We start from the raw sequence: 19,801 nt of genomic DNA, 5'->3' as shown, positions 1-19,801 counted from the left end.
TTATCATAAGGTAATTAAACCAATTATGATTAGAACTATGACCCTATGATTTCCATGCTAGAAAGAGTATAAATACTTTGTAATAGTAAAGATTTGAAGATTATTATTTGGTTTCACTATAAATTTTTCTGCAACTTAAATATGCTGTTATTTTGTTGTTATTCCTACTTTACTTTTTAATTGATTTCTTGTAAATGGTGGTTAGCTCATCCGCACCTGGTAAGGTTGCATTCATTAATTTAGAGAATTGAAATGTAGAGGAGGACAAAATATCCACAAGGTTATTGCTGTTCCTTGGACATGTGCGATAATTTTGGACAAACTTATTAGTTGGAGGAAATTTGATCTTCTGGAGGGAGAGATATTCTCAAGATTGCACATGAGATGGAATTGGACCATTAGTTGAGATAAAGTCATGAAGATATTCTCTCAAGTGGTGTGTCATTTTTTTTAGAAACATAATATATTCATTTCATTGAATAACAAATACAAAGAAAGATGAGCAATCCTGCCAAGATTTACAATTGTTGATCAAAAGGTCGAAATGTATACTGCTTCACAAGATGTATATTGCCAATCAGGTGGTGTGTCATTTAACACAAAACATGCTGCTTCAAATATATCTGTGGTTACTGATTTCCTCCTTGCTGCTACCTCCAAAATTTGCCTTTGGATTTTTTTGGGTACTAGAGACAAATAAACTTTATATTAAAACATGCAAGGAGGAATATGATGAGTCAATTTGGTTTATTATAGTTTTATTAGTATTATTTGAGCATTAAGTGGTAAATTTCCTACATGTCTTAGTGTATCATTTGTAAATTTTATATAAAACATGTGGTCTATATCAAATTGCTACTGCCATGGATTATTGCAAAGTTTCTTATTTAGAGGGAAAGTAATCATAGGATTTATTGGTATATTTTTAAGAATTATGTGGAGAGCAATTGTATTTATAGATTCAAGATTATTGACTAGTATGGCCCGCTGGATAATTGAGTTGATATTGGCCATTGGTTTTGATATAACCTACATCATTTGATATATGATTTTGTCTGTTACCCCTTTGTTAATCCCTCTCCATTTTTTGACTAAAAATTGTTGGTCATATTTTTAGGCCATGTTTGATCCTCGAAAAGTAGGTAAAGAAAGGAAAAAAAAAATGATAAGGAAAAAAAATTGATAAGGAAAATGATTTTTTCATATTTGGTTTACCATGAAAATCAACTATAATTAAAATTAGTTATGAACTTATGTATTTATAAAGGGGAAAAATAGGTGAAATGAATTTGAGAAATTGTGGAAAAATGATTTATTAATGTCAAATCTATTTTTCATGTTTCCTTCCTTTTTCTTTCATTTTATTTTCCTCTCTATTTTCTTTTCTGCACACTTTCCCTCAAAATTTTTAAGAACCAAACATATTGTTAATCTTTATGAACAGGAAAAGAATTTAAAGCTGCACCGACCATAAAAAACTGCAAGGTTGTCGAGGACAGGGATGGTGGGATGGATGGTCAAGACCTTCTAAAAGATGAAATAGTTTCTGAACAACTTACAAGGTACACCAATTGATATTCCTTCTTTTGATAGGAGACAACAATTTATTAAAAGGAAGAAATGTGCAAAAGAAAGATGAAGTACCTTCATGCCATACGTGTTAAAAAAAAGAGAAGACACAAGCAAAATAAGCATTACACAAAAAAAAAAAAAAAAAAAAAAAAATTGAAAGACCAAGTGGCAAATAGTAATATAGTATACATGAGGAAAATCAAAACTCAAAGCAGAAACCCGACAAAAAAACTTTTTCTGTCAAGGCTCCACAGTTTGCCAACCTGCGGTCACCTTATTAGCTATCTAGGCCTCTAAATGAATGGACACCCCATGCATCTAAAGATACCAAGTATCTTGTAAATCCAAGCATCCAATTTCAGGGCCACCACTTCAATTGAGACACCCAATAGGGAAAAATAGCTAGCATGGACTCATTCATTTCTACTCCTTTTAGGCATCTTGCTCCAGCTTTCTCAATGTGGTCTAGATCAATTGGTATTCGGTTTGCAGATTGAAAGGTTTGGGGTAGCAAGGAGAGGAGCATTCCTCTCATTGAGTTGTTTTTTGGATATTCCCATGTGGAACTATACTGATATATAGGTCTACTTAGTATTTTGGATGTTTCAAACAGACTTTTTGATTAGTTTATTGTATTTTAGGGAGGATTCCTCATCCTTTTATATTCATGATCCTTATTTTATACATTTTTTTTTCTAATTGAAAAAAAAAAAGCTAGCTTGGAGAATGCTTTAACACTGTTGCCGTTTGAATCTTCGATGACCTCCAATTTCATTGGTCCTGACTCCTAAGTTGCCAATTGAGCAACCATCAAAGTTAAGATTAAGACAACCTAATGGATATGAGATGGGGCCATGAGTGTCCTATAAATCCTCCAACCAACATCTTTCTATTAGCACCATCCACTTTTCTATCATCCAACACACTTCTAGTAAATGGAATGCCCTATAAATCTTAATCATTTGATCCATGAAAGGGAGAACAGTGGCAAACATATCTAAAAGTGCTTGATAGGCATTCATTTGCCATAAATCCAAGCATTATCCTCAAGCCAAATAACTAAAGATTGGTGAGCAGAGCACCTGTGGAAGCACTTTGCTGGAGGAGTTCTCCCTCCTAGCACCTATAATCAGTGACTCAGACATATTATCATGGAATTCCAATAGACTTTTCACTTCCACAAACATAGAGATGATTTAATAGGCTTCTCATTTCTGCTGGCCAAAAGTGAAATCATTCCAGTCGGTGAGGTGGAAGAGGTTGATGTTTTGGCTATGGAGTTAAGGTGCAGGGTGGGGTCTTTGCCCTCATCTTACTTGGGACTGCCTTTAGGGGCTCCTCATAAGTCTCTATCTATGTGGGATGGGGTGGAAGAGAGAGTGCGGAGGAGACTAACACTTTGGAAAAAGACATTATATTTCCAAAGGTGGGAGAATCACTTTCATAAAGAGTATGATGGCTAGTATGCCCATTTATGAGATGTCTCTTTTTCGAATGCCCAAGGTAGTAGCAAGAAGACTAGAAAAATTACAAAGAGATTTTCTTTGGGGAGGGGGAAATTTGGAGAGGAAAGCCCACCTAGTTAATTGGGAGGTGGTGTGTGCATATAAGGAGAAGGGTGGGCTAGGCATAAGGAAGCTAGCTCTTTTGAATAAGGCCTTGCTTGGCAAATGGATATGGAGATTTTCCTGTGATAAGGAAAACCTTTGGAAGAAGGTGATTTTGGTGAAGTATGGGCAAGAGGGCCTTGGTTGGAGGACAAATGAGGCTAATGAGATGTTTGGAAGGAGATTTTGAAGGAAACAAATTGGTGTTGGGAAAATATAGTGTTCACGGTTGGTAATGGTACTAAAATTAGATTATGGACTGATCACTGGTGTGGCCTTGCTGCGCTGTCCCAAAGTTTTCCCCAATTATATGCTTTGGCTGTCCATAGGAATGTAACAGTGGATGAAGTTTAGGATCAAAATTTTGGTCAGGGAGGATGGAATCTAAGATTCTTTAGAGCTTTTAATGATTGGGAGTTGGATTTGGTAGGAGATTAGCTAACTGTTTTGAGGGGTTACAGGCTAACTTTGGAGGAGGATTCAGTTTCTTGGAAGGGCGGTAGACATGGGCAGTTTGGTGTTAAGGAAGCATACAACTTGCTGATTACACCCAATGACATATCCTTCCCAAAGAATTGCATTTGGGTGGATAGGATCCCAACCAAAGTTGCTTTTTTTCGCTTGGGAGGCTACGTGGGGGAAGGTTCTTACCCTAGATAGACTCCCAAAAAGAGGGTGGCAGCTCCCAAATCGTTGTTTTTTGTGTGGTTGTGAAGAAGAAACTGTAAATCATATACTTGTACACTGTATAGTGGTCAGAGTTCTTTGGGAAATTGTACTTGTCTTGTTTGGCATTCAGTGGGTCTTCCCAGAAACAGTAAAAGAGGTGTTAATTAGTTGGAGGGGTCCTTTTGTGGATAAAAAAGGGAAAAAAATTTGGAAATCCATTCCGTTGTGCATTTTTTGGACGGTTTGGAAGGAAAAGAATAGGTTAGCTTTTAGGGGGGGCTCTTTAGCAGTTCAGAAACTCAAAAATTCTTTTATTTGTAATTTGTGGAGTTGGGCTAGATTGTATATTGGAGAGGAGTCTTTTTCTCTTATAGGCTTTTTGGAGTGGTTAACATCCATTTAAGGGCTGGTGAGGTTTTTTGTTTCTTAGCTTGCTCTTAGAGGTTTAGGCTTCCTTGTATACATCCTGTATGCTTTGTGGCTGCTTGCCTTTTGTTATTATACTCCTTGTTTATTTATCAAAAAAAAAAAAAAATAGGCTTCTCATTTCTGCAAAGTTAGCACCTAAAACTTTTGGCCATATCAATTCAGCTTAAAATTTTTAATGCTAACTTTTCACTTCCATGAAACCTTGCCTTTTGGTAGTTATATCTCATTATCATCATGCTAGAGATGTTGGGAATTTGTTAGATTTCAACCAATTTTTTTGATTAGAAGATTTCAACCAATTTCATTTAGGTATAACTTTTGTGTAATGAATAACTGAGGAAATTTGGGGATTTAATCTAGATTTGGGCAGGAAATTAATGTAGGAATCTATATATCATAGAGAATAGTTATATGCAGACAAATTTGTGGCTGGTTGGGTGAGGCCTGATGGGTTTTGTTCATATCCTTTTATGTGATTTAGTTTAATTTTAAGTCTTGTTATTTTGATCATAATGATATGCATTTTTCCTGCCATTATTTTTGTGCTATTATCAGGAACATCCAATTCTTTGGTCTTGAGTTCCAACAGAAAGTGACTGCATCATACGTTGTAATAATTGGTCTTGGAGGGGTTGGAAGTCATGCTGCATCTATGCTTTTAAGATCAGGGGTGGGACGACTCCTTCTTGTTGACTTTGATCAGGTATCTTCTTTATACAGTTTTCTATTTTTTATTAGCTTTTTACTGTTGGATTTATCTCCTTGTATTGTACTTACATGTCATGGATAATTCTCATTGTCCTATCCATCGTGTTTGGAATCTTATCTCACTAGTCTATGGCCATCTCTCAAGGTTTTTGTTTTTCTGTTTAATCATTTTATTCAATCTTTTTATGTGAGAATGTTTTGAGTTGACTACTTCTTTGCTTGCTTCTGGAGCTCAAGTGCTTTGAGGCGTAACCTTGGACATGGAAATTTCATGGAGGCTTACACTTCTTCAGTCTTGTCTTCTGTTCCAGATATGTGCACTTAAATAACTAGAGCAGGGAGTGAGAGCGAAAAATTGTCAATTTAAAAAATACCTGAGGCCTAGAATGCTTCTATAGTGGCAAAAATTCATTAAGTGAAAACATTAATTTATTGGGTATATTATTTCACACATTTATCTAAAGCAAGTTTTAGTATGTATGGAAGAATAAAATTAGGAAAGCCATGATTTTGTAATTAAGGAGAGAATTAGGCAATCCTGTAATCTAAGAGATCTGGTGTAATTAAGTTAGGAAAGTTCCTAATTTTGGTGTTAGGAATTTTTGTATATATGTGGGTCTCTGTACAGGCTAAAAATCAAGGAAAAGAATTTTATACCTTTTATTCCTTTCATCTTTTTTTTTTTTCTGAGCTTTAGGCTCATAAATCTGGGAAGAGAAGAATTTTTTTTTTAGCCTTCATTGCCGAGTTGGAGACCAAAATTGACCTTCATTGTCGACTTTAAAGTTTCCTCTTGTTTGAGTCAAGCCATTGTAGCAAACCTAGATCGTGAACGCAATGCCAAAGCAATTGTTGTCATGCCATTGTCATCACGCCATCACGCCATCACACCAATACTATAAGACATCTCTGTCTTTGCCTTGCATTGATGTTGCGCCACACAAAGATCGTGTTATGCCACTATTGCAAGATAAATTGTTGTTGACAGATCTTGTGGCCTTTATCTTTGCCTTGCACCATTGTCGCACAATTGAGATTGCGTCGCAACTCTCATCTCTGCCTTGCACCCCCGTCTTCGAGCCATCATTGCAACTACAACTTGCATAGCCTCTCCACCCATCTTCATGACTATCGTCACAGGTCGTGACCTATCATCCTTGCACCATTGATACAACCAGAGATCGAGACCTTAGGATCTCCGATGAAGACCATTGCTACCATGGCTAACACTGATTGCTATCGATTAGGTTTATAACTCGACTCAACGTTTTATTTAAATCTTTAGGTTTGTTTTTTACATCTTAAAAAAAAAGGGAAAAAGAAAAAAAAAATTATATAATATGTCAGTGGTATCAAAAACTACCGTTATCATTGCTTAATATGAAGGGGTGATAACCAATCGCAACATAGGAGAATTGTAGAATATTCAAGTGGCAAATATGGTTAATGGGAAAAATTACTTGAAATGGTCACAACTTGTTCATACCTCTTTGAAGGAAAAAGGGAAAGTCAGTCATCTTTTGGGAATTGGACCAAGGAGAGGAGACCCTCGGTTTGATGCCTGGGATGAGCAAGACTTAATGATTATGACATGATTATGGAACTTAATGACGCTTGAAATCAGTGATACATGTATGTTTTTTACAAATGCTAAAGACATTTGGGATGTAGTTCACTAAACATACTTGAAGGCAATAGATGCAGCCCAAGTGTACGAAATAAAGGTTAAGACCGAAGCAGTGAAACAGGGAAACAAGACAGTCACAAAGTATGGCAATATGTTAAAAAATCTATGGTAAGAACTTGATCATTATCAATGCATTGAGACAAAATGTCTTGAGGATGCAACAATCTTGAAGAATTATATTGAAAAGGATTGAGTTTATAATTTCTTAGTTGTTCTTAATGCTAAGTTTGACCAAGTTAGAGTTCACATACTTAGCAAAGAGCCCCCAACTTTGAATGTGACTATCTCTATTATTCGAGCAAAAGAAAGCAGGAGAAGTGTCATGCCTGAACCTCAGAATATGAAGGCTTAGCTATGGTTGCTAATAAGGGTAGAGATCAAAAGGCTAACACTACTGATAACAAAAGGACCGATTGGTCAAAGGGCTTCAAACTGTGATAATGGGAAGAACTTATGGTGCACTTATTGCCATAAGGCTAGACACACATGTGAGAAATGCTGAAAACTTCATGGCAAGCCAACCACATCTAGCAAAAAGTGGGGTTACAATGGAGGGCAGTAGAGGGATAATGGGCAAGAACACCTGTCTTTGTTCAACTAGTTGAAGAAAAATCTTTAGAATAAGGTGGATTTAATCAGGAGAAGATTGAAAAATTGGGAACTTTGTTAGAAACTCTTGAGAAACCTGTAGGTACCTACTCACTGACACTTTCAGGTAAGTTTCCTTTTTCCATTAGTTTTAAAGTCTTGGATGAAACATTTGCCAATTCATAGGTTATAGATTTAGGTGCCATAGATCACATGACTCATTCATTACACCAATTTAATGACTATAAACCTTGTCCAAACAGTAGGAAAATAGCCACAATTGATGGTTCATTTACCTATGTTGCAGGTGTAGGAGATGTCCAAATTAGTCCTACATCACACTTAGAAATGTGCTTCATGTTCTAAAGTTGTCCACTAATCTTGTATCCATACGAAAGCTTACATAAGATTTGGGTTGTAATGTGATTTCTTACTCTACTCACTATGTATTTTAGGACCAGGACTCGGGGAAGATGATTCAACTTGCTAGGGAACGAAATGAGCTATACTACCTTGAGACACCAAGCAAGTCATCCATATATTTTCTTTTTGAGCACCACTTTTTTAATAAAGAAAAAATCTGACTTGATCATTTTAGACTTGGATATCTGTCATTTAGAACTCTTAAGATTTTGTTTCCTTCTTTATTTAGGAAACTAGATGTCGACAACTTTCATTGTGATGTATGTGAACTTGCCAAACATAAGCATTCAACATTTCTCACCAATAATAAAAGAAGTTCAAAGCCTTTTCATCTAATTCCTAGTGATATTTGGGGTCCTTCCCTATATCTAATATATCTGGGGCACGTTGGTTTGTGTTTTTTATCAATGATTGTACCAGGGTCTTTTGGATCTTTTTACTTAAACACAAATTTGATGTGAGTTTTGTTCTTCCAAATTTCCATAACATGATAAAAAACTAGTTTGGTGTCACTATCAAGAGGTTTTGGTTTGACAATGCTAGAGATTATTTCAATCAAGTCCTAACTCCATACTTTCAACTTGAGGGAATAATTCATGAGTTATTATGTGTAAACACTCCACAACAATATGGAGTTGTTGAGAGGAAGAATGACCACTTCTTTGATACAACAACACAAACTTTTTTGTTCCAAAAGCATGTGCCTAAATCTTATTGGGGGGGAGCTGGCCTAACCACCACACATGTCATAAATCAATTAGCTTCCAAAATCTTAGGTTTCAAAGTCTCATGGAAATACTCTCATTGGTTTATCCTAATATGAGAACCATCAATAATTTCATACGGTGAGGAGGGAGAAGATAGTGCAGCGAATCGAAGAAGAAGGAAGGAGAGCAGTTTTGTAGTGGAGTCCAAGGTGTTTGAGATCGTATTAGAAGAAAGAAAAGGAAAACTCCAAGTAATCATTGTGGAGAAGAAGAGAGGGGTCTTGTCATAGGTCCGACTAGGACTGGACAGCTTAGGGTTCTTCGTGGAGGGTCTAAACCATTGCATTAAGGACGAGAAAGAGGGAAAATGGGGAAGGGGGTGGAAGGAAAATGGGAGATCGTACTCCCTGATGCGAGGTACCAACAAAGCAGGGTGGTTTCTCTGGTTAGGGGTTGTCGATTCGGAAATGAAGAGTTTCAGTATATTCATTCCGAAAGGCAGAGGGGACAAAGGGGGATGAGTGACTATGGCGGAGAAACTACTACAAATGGAAGGAGCTATGGGCAGAAAAGCAAATAATCAAGAAGCAAGGGTTGTGGGGAAATCTGCCTTGGAGAGATCGTATGCGGAAGTAGTGAAGAGACCAAGTTGGAGGGTTAATAATTCAGTCAGAGTGAAGGTTAGAAGGGAGGAAACACTCAGAAATCTGTGGAAATTGGAACATTGCATTGTTGTGAGTTGGAAATCTAGTGCAACAGGAGGAGCGGACCTGGAGAAACTGGGGAGATTATTGGCAAACTCTTAGGGGCTGAAAGGAAAATTATGGCTGGCAAGATTGGAGAAGAATAGGGTTTTGCTGGAGTTTGAAGCTCTGGAAGAAGCAAGACGTGTTCTATCCTCGGCGAAACAATAGTTAGGAGGGCTCCAGTTGGGGCTGGAACACTAGAACCCTAGGACCGGCTACTGGGTAGAGGTGGAGTTAAGAAAGGAAGTCTGGGTCTAAATCGTTGGACTCCCAATCTCGCTGTGGAACCCGACGATTTTGAGAAGAATGGGGGAAGAGTGTGGGGGTTTCGTTGCAATCGATCCTCAGATGGAGACGTTGGGGGAGCTTCAGTGGGCTTAAATCTTGGTCAAAACGAAAGGAGATATTATGTCGAGTGTGTTGGAGATCGAAGTTGAGGAGGTTGTCTACTACCTTACTCTTTGGTGGGAGCTCAGACCGGTGCTGAGGAAGAACTTGGTGGATTGTGGTGAAGCGTCCGGGCAAAAAAGTGGTGAGGTTAGGGGTGAAGCCGATTCACGCGTGGGGTTGCGCGTGGAGGAAGAGTCGGAGAGCGCGAGGCTTGAGACATTGACTCTGCCAGTTGAACTGATGGGTGCGCAGGAGAGTGGGTTGGGCCGGGAGGCGTCTGCAAACGTGGTTCAAGACTCGGCGATCCGGGACTGGGCTCCCCCGATGAGTTGGCGCATGGGCCTCCTACGTCAGGCCCGACCGTGGGCTCAAAAGATGCGAGGAGGGTTGGTGGGCCTATCTTGCAAAATACATCTTTAGGCTTAAAGTTAAAAGAAGTGGTTGTCGCAGATGGGCCAGAGGCAGGCCCATCGACTAGGTGGCGGGCTGAAATGGTGGACTGCCTAAAACTGGTTGGGTTAGATAGCCTGGAAAGGGCCAGCCTAGTCATGCCCCTAGCCCAAGCATTAAGCAGAGGCCCCCAGGAGAAGGCCTGTCTTCTGGACTGCAATATTACTAGAAGTGTGAACTTCTCAGAGACGGAGCCCCTAGTTGCCTGGGAAACTGAGGACTTCAGGAAGCAGCAATTGAAAGTTAGCTACTCAGCGACAGACTGGGCTCTCGAAGAGGAAGCTTTGAGGAATGGTTTCTCATCTTAATTCTCTTTCTTTTGATTGGGCTCCGGAGGGGGAGTTTTACGATCGTTCTGGGGTTATAAGGGAGGAATTCCGGAGTGAGAACACAATGTGGTTGACAGTGGAGGAGGGGTCTAATGAGGATGGTAATGGTTGCTGGGACTTGGGAGAAGCTAATAGAATCAGTGATAAGGCCAGGGGTGCAGAGGGGGATTCTGGCATGCCTGAGGCCCAAGTTGTGAGAAACGAGAATGAAGAAAAATGGGAGGAAAGTAGCTTGGCAAAGTTTAACCATTTTTTGGGGTTCTTGACGGAGGGATTGGAAAAGGAAATCCTGAACTTCTTGATTAAAATCAGAAAGAGACGGGAGAGGATACACAACAAAGAGCTTTTGGAGAAGTCAAAGTTTGAAAGGGAGTTAAAGAGGTTGGAGTGCTTTATAAATTATGAGGGGGGAAATAAGTAGAAAGACCTCTCACAGGGCAAAAGGAGTCAAATCGCAGTAGTCCAATGAAGTTAAAGGTTCTGAGTTGGAATGTGAGGGGAGCAAACGATAGCTCCAAAAGGAAAATTATCAAGACTTTCATAAGGAATCAGAAGGTTGATTTACTATGTATCCAGGAGACAAAAATTCAACCTATGTCGAAGGGTGTTGTGAGAAGTTTAGGCTTGGGGAAATTTTTAGGTTGGATAGCTCTGGATGCGGAGGGGGCTGCGGGAGGTATCCTGATCTGCTGGGACAAAAGGTCGCTGGACATTTTGGATTGGGAGGAGGGCCAATTCTCCTTATGGATTGGGAGGAGGGCCAATTCTCCTTATCCTACAGGTTTAGGAATGTAGAAGATGGGGCTGTCTGGGTTTTCACAGGAGTTTATGGTCCGTTCACCAAAGTGGAAAGGGAATGCCTGTGGGAAGAATTTGGGGCGATTAGAGGTCTATGGGAAGACCCTTGGTGCCTAGGGGGGGATTTTAACATCACCCTCCTCCAAAGGGAAAGGAACAATCAGAGGAGAATAACTTCAGAGATGAGGAGATTTGCTGAGATTGTTGATGAATTAGGGCTGGTGGATCTTTTGTTACAGGGGGGAGAGTTCACTTGGAGTGGGGGTCCTAATAACCAGTCCTGGGCTAGACTGGGTGGAAAGTGAGAGAAGTCTGATAGTGGAGGAAATAGAGTTAAAAAAGGAAGCAAAAGAAAGTTATAAAAAGTGGGTGCTTCTAGAAGAAATTCATTGGAGACAACTTTCAAAGGACGTCTGACTAAGGGAAGGGGACAAAAATATGGGCTTTTTCCATCGTATGACAAATGCCTATCGTAGAAACAACTCCCTGGACAGAGTTAAGATTAATGGGGAGTGGCTCTCAGAGGAGCAGGAAGTGAGGGAAGGAGTTGCTAATGCTTTCCAACAGTCTCTTTCAGAAGATACGGGATGGAAGGCGGATATTGAGAGGCTTCAGCTAGATCAGATCAATCAACATGAAGCGGAGAATTTGGAGATTCCTTTTTCAGAGGCTGAGGTTCATTCGGCCTTGATGGAGATGAATGGGGACAAAGCCCCTGGGCCGGATGACTTTACTGTGGCCTTTTAGCAAAGCTGTTGGGACTTCGCTAAAGAGGAGATTCTGGAAATGTTTAAGGAATTCCACGAGCATAGTTCTTTTCTTAAGAGTCTCAATAACACTTTCCTGGTCCTGATTCCTAAGAAAAGTGGGGTTGAGAACCTGGGAGACTTTAGACCTATTAGCCTTTTGGGGGGACTCTATAAATTGTTGGCTAAAGTGCTAGCTAATAGGCTCAAGAAAGTGGTAGGAAAGGTGGTTTCCCCTGCCCAGAATGCCTTTGTGATGGGAAGACAAATTCTTGATGCTTCCTTAATTGCAAATGAGGTGATAGACTCGTGGTAGAAAAGAAAAGAGAAGGGGCTCATCTGCAAATTGGATATAGAGAAAGCCTATGACAACATTAACTGACAGTTTTTGTTGAAGGTATTGCAAAAAATGGGCTTTGGGTCAAAGTGGTTGGGGTGGATGTGGAGTTGCTTATCGTCGCCAAATTTTCAGTACTGGTTAATGGGGTTCCAACTGGCTTTTTCCCAAGTTCTAAGGGGCGTAGACAAGGAGATCCCTTATTTCCTTACCTCTTTGTGATGGGAATGGAAGTGCTAGATGTTCTCATTAGGAGAGCTGTTGAGGGGGGATTCCTATCAGAATGTAGCATTCGGGGTGGTAGAAGATCCCCTATGAACATCTCCCATTTATTCTTTGCTGATGATACAATTGTGTTCTGTGAGGCTAGCAAACAACACTTAACTCATTTAAGTTGGATCCTATTCTGGTTTGAAGCTGCTTCAGGTCTAAGGATTAACTTGGCCAAAAGTGAAATCATCCCAGTTGGTGAGGTGGATGAGGTTGAAGAGTTGGCAGTGGAGTTAGGATGCAGGGTGGGATCCTTGCCCTCTCAGTACTTGGGGCTGCCTTTAGGGGTTCCTAATAGGGCTACCTCTGTGTGGGATGGGGTGGAAGAGAGAGTGAGGAGGAAACTTGCGCTTTGAAAACGGCAGTATATTTCCAAAGGGGGGAGAGTTACCCTCATAAAAAGTACTTTGGCTAGCATGCCAATCTATCAAATGTCTCTTTTCCGGATGCCCAAGATTGTTGCTAGAAGGTTAGAGAAAGTGCAAAGGGACTTCCTGTTTTTGGGGGGGGGCTAGGCCTAAGGAAGCTAGCCCTGTTGAACAAAGCCTTGCTAAGTAAGTGGATATGGAGGTATGCTTGTGAAAAAGACAGTCTTTGGAAACAAGTAATCATGACGAAGTATGGGCAAGAGGGTCTTGGATGGAGGACAAAGAAGGCCAATGGGGCGGTTGGAGTAGGGGTTTGGAAGGAGATCTTGAAAGAATCTGCTTGGTGCTAGGATAATATGGCGTTCTTAGCTAGGAAGGGTACCAAAATCAGATTCTGGACAGATATTTGGTGTACTGGTACAACGCTGTCCCATTGTTTTCCCCCACCATGGTTGCTCATAGGAATGCAACGGTGGAGGAAATGTGGGACCAAAATTCTGGTCAAGGAGGTTGGAATCTAATTTTTTTGAGGGACTTTAATGATTGGGAGTTGGATATGGTAGGGGATTTGATCCATGTTTTGAGGGGTCATAGGCCTTCTTTGGAAGAAGACTCAGTTTTTGGAAGGGAGGAAGAAATAGACAGTTCAAGATCAAAGAAGCGTATAGCCTGCTGGTGAATCCTAATGACACCGCTTTCCCTTCAAGGTGTATCTGGGTGGATAGAGTTCCAACCAAAGTCGCTTTCTTCGCTTGGGAGGCGATGTGGGGGAAGGAGCTTACTCTTGATAGGCTCCAGAAAAGAGGGTTACAACTCCCAAATTGCTGTTTTTTGTGTAGTTGTGAAGAAGAAAATGTAAATCATATTCTTATACACTGTATAGTGGTCAGAGTCCTGTGGGATATTGTTCTTGGGTTAGTAGATGTTAAGTGGGTCTTTCCAGAAACTGTAAAGGAGGTCTTAATTAGTTGGAGGGGCCCTTTTGTGGGGAAGAAAAGAAAAAAGGTTTGGAAATCCATCCTGTTGTGTATTTTTTGGACGGTTTGGAAGAAGAGGAATAAATTAGCCTTTAGGGGGGGTGTGTTGAATATCCAGAAACTCAAGAATTTTTTTGTTTGTAATTTATGGAGCTGGGCTAAATTCTATATAGGTGAGGAGTCTCTCTCCCATATAGGCTTTTTGGAGTGGTTAGCATCCACTTAAGAGGTGGTGAGTCTCTCTTGGTTTTTTGTTTTAGAGGCATTAGCCGCCTTGTATACCACCTGTATGCTGTGTGGCTTTTTGTCTCTTCTTTAATGAATTTCTGGTTTACTTATAAAAAAAAAAAATAATAATAATTTCATTCCTAAGATATTTGGGTGTGTGTCCTTTGTGTATGTTCACATTCCAAACAAGGGAAAATTGGACCTAAAAGTAGTCAAATGCATTTTTGTGAGATATTCTTGAACTCTAAAGGGATATAAGTGTTACCATCCATCATCCAATTTTATTTTATTTTATTTTTTATTTTTATCTTAGTTGATGTTATTTTCAACGAAAGTGAGTTTTATTTTTCCACTCCTTATCTTTATGGGGGAATTCCATTGAGGAAGACAAGGATTGAGATTCCTGTTTCATTGAGCCCTTTCTCATTGATCCTCCTAAAGTGTTTGATCCAGTATTTGTACCCTTCTTCTTTGAACCTGAGTCGTTATCCATTGAGCTTGCTCTTGAGAATTGAATGACTAGTACAGTGTCCTCAAGGAAGAAAGTTGTAGTCCCTAGATTTATACAAGTTCAAGAATCTGAACCGGCTTCTGGAAATGAGGTAACAGTGTCTCATCCTTCCTTAGAACCCTTACAAACTAAGTCAAAACTTTAGTCTATAAAACCCATAGATCAAAACCTCCTTATTGCCATCAATAAGGGAATGGGGGAATGCACTAAACGTCCTTTATATTTACTTTCCTATGTTGTGTCATTTGAAAAGTTGTCTCCATTCTATAAGAGTTTTCTTATAAGTTTAAACAATATTTATATTCTTACCACTCTATCCAAGGTTTTATTTAATGAAAATTGGAGAGAAGTCATGAATGCAGAAATGGAGGCCTTGAAGAAGAAAAAAACTTGGGAGTTGGTAGATTTGCTTGCAGGAAAAAGGTTAGTGGGTTTATATTGTTAAGTATAAAGTAGATGGGACATTAGAGAGGTACAAGGCGATATGGTGGCTAAATGATACACTCAGACATATGGTGTGGATTATCTAAAGATATTTGCTCCAGTTTCCAAGATGAACATAGTTAGAATTTTGTTATCATTGACAGAAAATTATAATTGGAATCTATAATAGTTCGATGTAAAAAATGCATTTCTAAATGGAGATCTGGAAGAAGAAATTTATATGGAAGTCCCTCATGGATTTGGAAGTAACCTAGCCATTAAAAAGATGTGTAAACTGAAAAAAACTCTATATGGGCTAAAACAGTCTCCAAGGCCATGGTTTGGAAGGTTTGCTAAAGTGATGAAAAACATGGGATACAGACAAAGTCAAGGAGATCATACGTTGTTCATCAAACATTTAGATTCAATGGGAGTTACAACCCTGTTGGTATATGTATCATCATGATGGGAAATGATGAAAAGGAGAGACAGACTTGAGGCAATACTTGACGAAGGAATTGAAGGTTAAAGAGTTAGGAATGTTGAAATACTTCCTAGGAATTGAGGTTGCACGTTCTAAGCAAGGAATTTTTATTTTTTAGCAAAAATATGTAATGACCTTCTCAAGGAAATAGGGAAGTTGGTGTGTAAACCAACAAGCACACTAATAGATCCTAATCATAAGCTTGGGGAGGCTGAGAAAGATGCTGCAGTACATAGAGAGATGTATTAATGTTTGGTAGGAATACTCATTTATCTCTCTCACACAAGACTGGATATAGCATATGCTGTGAGTGTGATTAACTAGTTCATGGATAGTTTAAAAGGGGTTCATTTATAAGCTGCTAATTGGGTGCTACAGTACCTTAAGGAGTCTTCAGGAAAGGGTATCCTATTTAAATGAATCTTGGGACTAGTATTTGAAGTATACATAAATGCAAATTATGCGGAATTTATGGTTGACAAAAGATCAACCATTGGGTATTGCACCTTTCTTGGTAGGAATCTAGTGACATTGAGAAGTGAAAGTAGAGTTTGGTGGCAAGGTCTAGTGTGGAAGCAAAATTTTGGGCAATAGCCCAAGGAGTTTATCAACTAGTATGTTGAAGATTATTTTAGAAGATTCGAAGATTAAAGGGGATAACCTAATGAGACTTTATTGCGACAATAAATCTACAATCAGTATTACACATAATCCAATGCAACATGATTGAACAAAACACAATTTATTAAGGAGAAACTAGATAGTGGATTGATATGTGTTCCGTATGTATTTATTAGTGTTGTCAAAAGCAAAAGGGGATGTCAAGGCGATAGGACTCCTTTTAGCCAAAGGTGAAAGGTGAAAAATAAGACGATAACCTGATTATAGTAAGGCAATAAAAAATATACATATATTTACCTATTCGATACTTAACAAATATAAACGTCTTCTTCAACAATCAATACTATTAATTTTCCATCTGTCATGATATCTTATAAAATTAACAAAATTGTAATAATTATTTAAAAAAGCTATTCAAAGTGTTAAATATTATACCCCACATCGAAAAAAGCATCATATTGTTTAAAGATATTCGTCTTGTCTAAATACATATTCTAATTTTTCAGATATCTAAAAATCAGATTAAAAAACAAAATAAGAAAATAAACATCTTACAGAAGTTATGGACATCACCATCATAATCGTCATTGAAATTAAAATTGTCATTACTTCCATTAAGACTAGATTGATAACCCTCCATCTCATTATCACTATGATTGATAATATAATATTTCATTTTATGTTAGATTGAATGAAATTATAATCTAAATATGTTTAATCTTAACTTATTGTCAAAGGCGGCCTCTATACCTTGTGCCTTATCCCAAGGCGACTGCCTAGGCGTCGCCTTTTTGAAGCTGCCTTGCCTGGGTCTTTAAGAGGCGACTTTTATTTGCCCCGCCTAGCCTGATGGCTTAGGCGACCTAGGCGATCGCCTTAGATAACACTAGTATCTATTGACCGTTAACTTGCAAATATACTCCCAAAAGGTTTAAACAGTACAACATTTCAAACAAGTGTATTCAAGTGGGGAATGAAAAATATCTATTCACTAGCTTGAGGGGGAGTATGGATGAATGAAATTAGGAAAACCATGATTTTGTAATTGAGGAGAGAATTAGGCAATCCTGTGATAAAAGGGATTTGGTGTAATTAGGTTAGGAAAGTTCCTAATTTTGGTGCTAGGAATTTTTGTATATATGTGGGTCTTTGTACAGGTTGAAAATCAAGGAAAAGAATTTGATACTTTTTATTCCTTCCATCTCTCTTTTTCTACAGTATGTACTAAAATAAGGATCAACTTCAATGTTGCTTTCTACATAATATTTAGATAGTTATGGTTCAAGCTTTCAGTCATTCCAACAATGAGAGTCGAAGAGGAGGGTCTGTGTTGTCTATGGTATCTCTATACATGAAGTGATGAGTTGTTCATGTGTGCATTCATGTTAAACTTGAGAGGCATTATCATGTGCAGGTAGCATGAAATGTTTGGGGATCATGAAATTTGTGGTCATTTGGACTTGAATTTACAAATCCACTAAATATCCACTTTGGTAGGACTACGTGTTAATTAAAGGAGGCAATAGGCCTTAACCTAGGTTGATTAGGGCACCTAATATGTGCCTTGTACATTGCGGTTCTTAAGTAATTAGGAACATTTATAATTTTTTTAATTATATATTTAGATAAACCAAAGCATATAAATGTATTTAAGTTTTTGAAAGTACTTTGAGGCTCATTTTCACCTTAAAGATACTCCTAAGGGATTTTTGATGGGGTTTTGTCCACCAACCTTGGTGATTTTATATGTTTGTTTGAAATCATAGAGGCTGTTGTCAATAGAATTTGATGGTAGATTTTATGTATACTTGCTAGTTTTCCTATAATGATTCACTCTTAATTGTGTAGATATTGTTCGCTTTGAGCCCCAAATGGGCCCTTATGGCTTTAAAACGCGTCTACAAGTTTAAGAGAAACCCATACATATATAATATCAATAACTTTTTCTCTTGTTTGATGTGGGATATCACAGTCACTCCCACATCGGATAAAGGAAAAAGTTCCTGATATTGTATAAGTATGGACTCCTTTTAACCTTATAGATGTGCTTTATTGCTGAGAGCTCATTTGGGGCCTAAAACAGACAATATCTATATGGTTAAGAGTGGGTCATTACAAATGGTATTAGAGTCGATCCTCGACCTTGATGTGGGGTTTTGTTTGGCCCTATGAGGAATGACTGTCTGTTTGGCCTTGTAATGCCGTGGGACACAACGAGGACGTTGTGTCTACATGAGAGGGTGATTGTGATATCCCACATTGGATTGAGGAGAAAGTTCCTGACATTATATAAGTATGGGTTTTTCTTAACCTTGTCAATGCGTTTTAAATTGGTGAGGACTCTTCTAGGGTCTAGAGCGGACAAATCTACAAGATTGAGAGTGGGTCGTTACATTTCCCCTTTAACATGTCTTTGGTAGCAAAGAAAAGAATAATCTTGGATGAAAAATGTTTGGGATTGTTTTGTAAGCTACTCGTAAGCTATTAGAATGATAAAATTTGTACACATTGATAGTGTCTGTAACCATGGTAGCATTACCATTAAATTATGGCTTTACAGAAGTTCTTAGTCTTTAATAGAGGTTGACTTGTTTGGGTAATGCTCATATCCATTGGTATCGTATTCATAGATTGTTTTTGGTTTTGAGGTCCTTTTAAATTGATGATTCGAAGAAACTAAATTGCAGAGAAAAAGCTTTTGATTTGATGCTCTTTATAACAACAGGTATTTAGGAGTTAAAAGACATTCAAGAGGGTTTTTCATCATCCTTTTAACTCAGGTAGGTATTGGGTTGAGAGATAGCTGTGAGAGCACATCCTGATCTTGTTACTACTGCCAGTTTGCTACCCTACAGTATGCTTGATGTTGGACAACCCTGAGATGGTTGCCTGCACTCAAAGTAGGTGGGTTAGGGTTTTCATTTTTCGAGTGTAAGTAGAGAAAAAATAAAATAAAAAAATAAAGAGAAAGAATAAAAGATAAAGAAAAGATGGAAACCTTAAAGTCTCACTAAGGCCTTCTAGGAGCCTCACCTAGAAGAAAATCAATGGAGTCTCACTATTAATAATTGCAACACTTGCAATGAAAAAAAATAATATTATTAATATCAATCAATTCATTCTTTGATTTACATCGATTAGCCTTATTTATAGGTTTTTTTAAGAAATCCAAAGTCTTCTAAGATTCTAATAATCTATTATGACTCTAATTCTTATTGTAACATCCAAAGTTTACTAGGATTCTAATAGTCTATTATGACTCTAATTCTAATTATCTTATAACTTAATTCACTAATCTTAATTTGACTATAACAAATACTAATCCTACTTCAATTCCAACTAATACTAATTCTAATTTAATTCCAACTAATATTAATCCTAATTTAATTCCAAGTAATACTAATTCTACTTTAATTGTAACTAATACAGATTCCCTTTCTTGGTGGATATCTTAGAGATTCATCCTCATCAATGCTCCCCTTGGTTTCTTTGCTTTCTGAGCAAAGCTAAACATCCTTAGATGCCATCTGGTCACCCCCATTATTTAAGGTCTATGTACTATTGCAATTCCAGGTTGTTATCTTGAAGTGCACGTTTATATTGAACGCCCATGTGAGGCCATCAAGGAAATGAACCTAAAATATTGTTTCTTTCCCCTTTTCCTCCAACTTCTAGAATGGGAGGTATTTTAAATCCCCCCTTCAAATTGAGCATGAACTCGATAAGATGCTAT

At 38.3% G+C, this 19,801-nt stretch overlaps 1 protein-coding gene across 4 annotated transcripts in view; it reads left to right on the top strand.

Moving 5' to 3' along the window:
* LOC100263875 (tRNA threonylcarbamoyladenosine dehydratase) overlaps nucleotides 1-19,801 on the top strand; it is a 74,035-nt gene that overhangs the window by 8,717 nt on the left and 45,517 nt on the right. For all 4 annotated transcript variants that reach the window (XM_019222372.2, XM_010656797.3, XM_002263236.5 and 1 more), the window contains exons 3-4: nucleotides 1,445-1,562; nucleotides 4,833-4,980. In XM_019222372.2, coding sequence (XP_019077917.1) covers nucleotides 1,445-1,562; nucleotides 4,833-4,980 — 266 coding nt within the window. The remainder of the gene's footprint in view (nucleotides 1-1,444; nucleotides 1,563-4,832; nucleotides 4,981-19,801) is intronic.

This window comes from Vitis vinifera, chromosome 9, assembly GCF_030704535.1.
Source record: "Vitis vinifera cultivar Pinot Noir 40024 chromosome 9, ASM3070453v1".
NCBI classification, from domain to species: domain Eukaryota; kingdom Viridiplantae; phylum Streptophyta; class Magnoliopsida; order Vitales; family Vitaceae; genus Vitis; species Vitis vinifera.
This window is presented reverse-complemented; position numbering and strand designations above follow the sequence as displayed.